This window comes from Musca vetustissima, unplaced genomic scaffold, assembly GCF_032173495.1.
Source record: "Musca vetustissima isolate MV318-11 ecotype Yass unplaced genomic scaffold, APGP_CSIRO_Mvet_v1 utg39291, whole genome shotgun sequence".
Taxonomy (NCBI): domain Eukaryota; kingdom Metazoa; phylum Arthropoda; class Insecta; order Diptera; family Muscidae; genus Musca; species Musca vetustissima.
In genome coordinates, this window is record NW_026873117.1 from 7,539 (window position 1) to 12,410 (window position 4,872).

General features: G+C 39.6%; 1 protein-coding gene across 1 annotated transcript; it reads right to left on the reverse strand.

Annotated features, from left to right (window-relative positions):
- Positions 1-1,199: 1,199 nt before the first annotated feature.
- Positions 1,200-4,450, reverse strand: LOC133323010 (long-chain-fatty-acid--CoA ligase heimdall-like; the record flags this gene model as incomplete). The annotated part of the gene is made up of 4 exons (XM_061531969.1): positions 1,200-1,497; positions 3,344-3,634; positions 3,693-3,987; positions 4,044-4,450. Coding segments are annotated over 4 exons (1,291 nt in total), but the record flags the coding sequence as incomplete, so codon positions are not given.
- Positions 4,451-4,872: the final 422 nt, after the last annotated feature.

Consider the following 4,872-nt stretch of genomic DNA (forward strand, 5'->3'; position numbering starts at 1 on the left):
ACAAAAAGCCCACCATATAGGATGGGCACAGAACGCCTACCCAAGCCCCAATCAGTCCGCAAAACACGCCTGATGATCCCAACGGCTTCACCTTCAACCGATCAAAGTGTGGAAGAAGATTCAAACGCTCTGACACCGTTATCCCGAGATATTTAACAGTACACGAATATCTTATGCCGCGTTCACCAGCTCGAACGCAGGGAGGACGGCTGCGTGTCAACCTGCTTTTCAGCAGCATCCGCACCGTCTTCTCGGTTGCCACCTCCACTCCAAGCCTGCACAATCTGCATAGCTTGCTCACCAAGATTTTCAAGTTCAAGGCGACTATCCCCTTCAATCATGATGAGCAAGTCATCCGCATATGCACAGACCTTGATCCCGTAACAGGGGATCCATCATTAGATTCCATATAAATGGACCACAAATGGAACCCTGTGGGCAACCACGCTGCACATCCCTCCAGACCGAAGCACTGGCTCCCACGACACAAGCCTTCCTTGGACGAAAATAACTCGTCCAAAGAGCAATCCCTCTACACCCGACCTCTTACAGCCTTGTGAGCACGCTATCGCATAAAAGGAAGTCAAATGCGCCTTTAAAATCCACAAATATGCCAAGGACATATTTGGAATTTGACCCGCTCAGGCTATCTTGCACATGCCGCCACGCGTCCACAGTATTTCTACCCTCGGTAAAACCGAACTGATACAAGGACGTACCTTCGCTGTAGCATTCCCTAAGCCGTGCCACCATAATCCTCTCCAGCATTTTTCCAAGAACTGGAAGAAGACTTACGCCCCGATACGAGCGAGGAATACTCCTCACCCGATTGGGCGACTTAAGTAACACCACCACTCGGGCACACTTCCAAGTACGCGGGAAGTATTCATGACAAATGCAGCTGGAGAAAATGGACTTGATATTATAAAAATACTTTTTAAAAAATCCACGCCTATGTATATGCTATAAATATATATTTTTTAATTCACCCCTATGGATATGCTAAAATCTATGCCTAAGGATATGCTACAAAACTATTTTTTAATCCAATCAGTTTTATTTTTCATACATTTTATCGATAATTTTTGAATATTTTTTCTGCACAATACTTCGGCGACTTTTGAGGGTAGGTCCTGAAAAAAACACACATAAAATTATTTAAAAAAAAATTAATGAAAAATATTTTTATTTCTACTTACCCAATTCCCCCGTGGCTATGGTAAAATCATGTGGCAACACCTGAAAGTATTGAATTTTCTGGGCATTCGAAAGGGCTCGTTCATTATATCGATTAATCCCATCCGTTAGACCATGGAACACCCTGGAATCAAGTCTAACCTCAGCTCCATTGGGTTGGAAATTTTCGAAGCTTTCTGGTAATTGAATATTCAGAATATCATCCAATTTTTTACAGTGTACCCCAAGGGTTATCAACCATTGTATGGCCTCGGGTAAAAGGATATTTGTCGGATAGCCCGTATCGGGATTAATATAAGTCTGAAATTTTTCGAAGTAAAAAGTTAAATTTTTTGTATACCCCGTTTTTATACCCTTCACCACACTGTGGTACAGGGTATTATGTCTTTGTGCATATGTTTGTAACAGGCAAAAATAATCGAGATAGACCCATGGTTCCTTTTGAGAATATGCATAGAATCACTTTCTAAGTCGATTTATGCATGTCCGTCCGTCCGTCTGTCTGTCTGTCCATGTTAAATTGTAAACAAAGTACAGGTCGCATTTATGATCCGAATTGGATGAAATTTGGCACAGGTCACTTATTCGGCCCAAGGACGAACCCTATTGAAATTGGGAAAGATCGGTTCAGATTTAGATATAGCTCCCATATATATATTTAACCGATTTAATGTAAACGGTCCCTATATATCTTTTGATTTGCACGAAATTTGGTACAGGCTAATCATTTAGGCCTATAATGATGTCTGCCAATTTTCGTGAAAATCGGTCCAGATTTAGATATAGCTCCCATATATAGTTTCGTCCGATTTCATGTAAATGGTGCCCTAAAGTCAATATATATCTTTTGATTTGCATGAAATTTGGCATAACGTACTGAATTAAGCCTAGAGTGATGTCTGCCAAGTTTCGAGAAAATCGGTCCAGATTTAGATATAGCTCCCATATATAGCTTCGTCCGATTACATGTAAATGGTGCACCAAAGTCCCTATATATCCTTCGATTTGCACGAAATTTGGCATAACGTACTTAATTGAGCCCAGAATGATGTCTGCCAAGTTTCGAGAAAATCGGTCCAGATTTAGATATAGCTCCCATATATAGTTTCGTCCGATTTCATATAAATGGTGCCCCAAAGTCCCTATATATCTTTTGATTTGCACGAAATTTGGCATAACGTACTGAATTAAGCCTAGAGTAATGTCTGCCAAGTTTCGAGAAAATCTGTCCAGATTTAGATATAGCTCCCATATATAGTTTCGTCCGATTTCATGTAAATGGTGCCCTAAAGTCCCTATATATCTTTCGATTTGCACGATATTTGGCATAACGTACTGAATTGAGTCTAGAATGATGTCTGACAAGTTTCGTGAAAATAGGTCAAGATTTACATATAGCTCCAATATATAGTTTCGTCCGATTTCATGTAAATGGTGCACCAAAGTCCCTTCGATTTGCACGAAATTTTGCATAACGTACTGAATTGAGCCTAGAGTGATGTCTGCCAAATTTCGAGAAAATCAGTCCAGATTTCTATATAGCTCCCACATATAGTTTCGTCCGATTTCATGTAAATGTTGCACCAAAGTCCCTATATATCTTTCGTTTTGCATAAAATTTGGCATAACGTACTGAATTGAGCCTAGGTGATGTCTGCGTTGTTTAGTGAAAATCGGTCAAGACTTAGATATAGCTCCCTTTTATTATAGATTGATTTTAAGTAATTGACGCACCAAGAACCAATAGGAACAAAACGTTCTGAAATTAGTATAACCTATCCTGTTACAAGTTTGTTTGAAATCGCTTAATATTTGGACAAGTAAATTGGGCATCAAACTCCTCATGTTAGTCAGTTTGACATCAAATTTTGCACAACGTACAAAATTGAGCATAGAATTATGTAGTTGCGTTTTCTAGAAGTACAGACATAGCCCAACGGATGACCCATTTATATTTGTTTGAAGTCGATTTACATACTTTATGGATAGATCTACGTAGATTCACATTTAGATAAATATCACATATTTTATTTCATCCAATTTCATGCTAATAGTCCTGTTTAATATACCCATAGTGGTGAAGGGTATCATATAGTCGGCCGCGTCCGACTTTACTACTTTCCTTACTGGTTTTTCTTCCCCTTACCTTCATTGTAAGGAGTACCGTTAGATACTTCCGATTATCCCCAATCACCATGGCATTGCTGATGCAGGGCAATTCTTTTTTGATAATATCCTCAATCGGTATAGGGGATATATTTTCCCCACCTGAGGTAATGATAACCTCCTTTATGCGCCCATTAATATAAAGATTCCCAGCGGCATCCAGGTGGCCCCTATCACCACTTCTGATGTAGCCATCCTCGGTAAAGGCCTCCTTAGTTTTTTGTGGTTCCTTTAAATAACCCATAAAATTGAAACGTCCCCTTATGAGGATCTGAAATTATGAAGGAATTTAATAGAAAAACTTCCCAAATGATTTTTCACATCCTTACCTCTCCCTCCCCTTCTCTATCAGGTTCGTGGATTTTAAATTCAGCATCTCCTATGCCCTGACCACTGGTATGTAAGTTCGGTCGTTGGAAATCATAGCACACTCCACCACAGGTCTCAGACATGCCGAAGGCCTCCACTAGTGGTAAATCAAGGCTGAGGAAATAGCGTTTTATGTCATCCGACACAGGGGCGCCACCGGCAAAGCAAATTTTTAAGGTATTTAAACCCAGAGCTACTTTTTGTTCATGGCAAACTTCTGAGGCCCAGCCGGGTGGAGATACTAATCGGTGATTGCTGTAATAATAAATTAGCATGAAGTTCCTCTCTTCCATAACTATTTCAGGTCTTACCCCGCTCCCATTTGGTCCACATAATATTTCAGCATGCTTCTGCGTGCTTCCTTGAATGCTTTCCTTTGTCCCTCATCCTCCAGGTTCGCTTCCAATTTCCTTTGCCTTTCAATGAGTTTTTCAAATATACGCGGTACCCCGAAAAACCATGTGGGCCTAACCTCCACCAGGGTTTCACACAGGGTTCCTTTCATGGCATTACGATCGGCAAAATACACCACTGCACCATTCAGCATACCAAGGAAAATATCGAAGAACTGTGAAGCTATATGACTTAGGGGTAAATAGGTGATACAGGACTCCCGACCTGGTTCTAAAAATGGCAGATTTTTATTCAAGGCCTGGACTGCATAGAGTACGGCATCGTGGGATATCATGACACCTTTGGGCATGCCCACAGTACCAGACTGTGCACAGAATGGGAGAGAGGGAAGAGAGAAAGAAGAATAAAAAAATTCAGCACTTCTTCTATGGCTGAATTTGCATTTTCGATGAAAAAAATGTTATCTGAATTGCCTTTCTCTGTATAACAAGCTAGCTGAATGAACATTTTCTATAAAATATTTTGCTGAATAAAAGTTTTCTAAAGAAAAAGTTAGCTGAATTAAGGATTTATTTATAAAAAGTTTGTGGAATCATTTTTTTTTCAAATAAAAACGTAGCTGAATTGATGTTTTCGTATGCAAAGTTTGCTGAATAGAGTTTTTCTTGAAAAACGTAACTGAGTTGAGATTTTCTGTGTAAAAAGTAGGCTGAATTGCATTTTTCTATAACAAAACTTTGCTGAATTTAATTTTCCTTACAGAAAAGTTAGCTGAATTATTTTTTT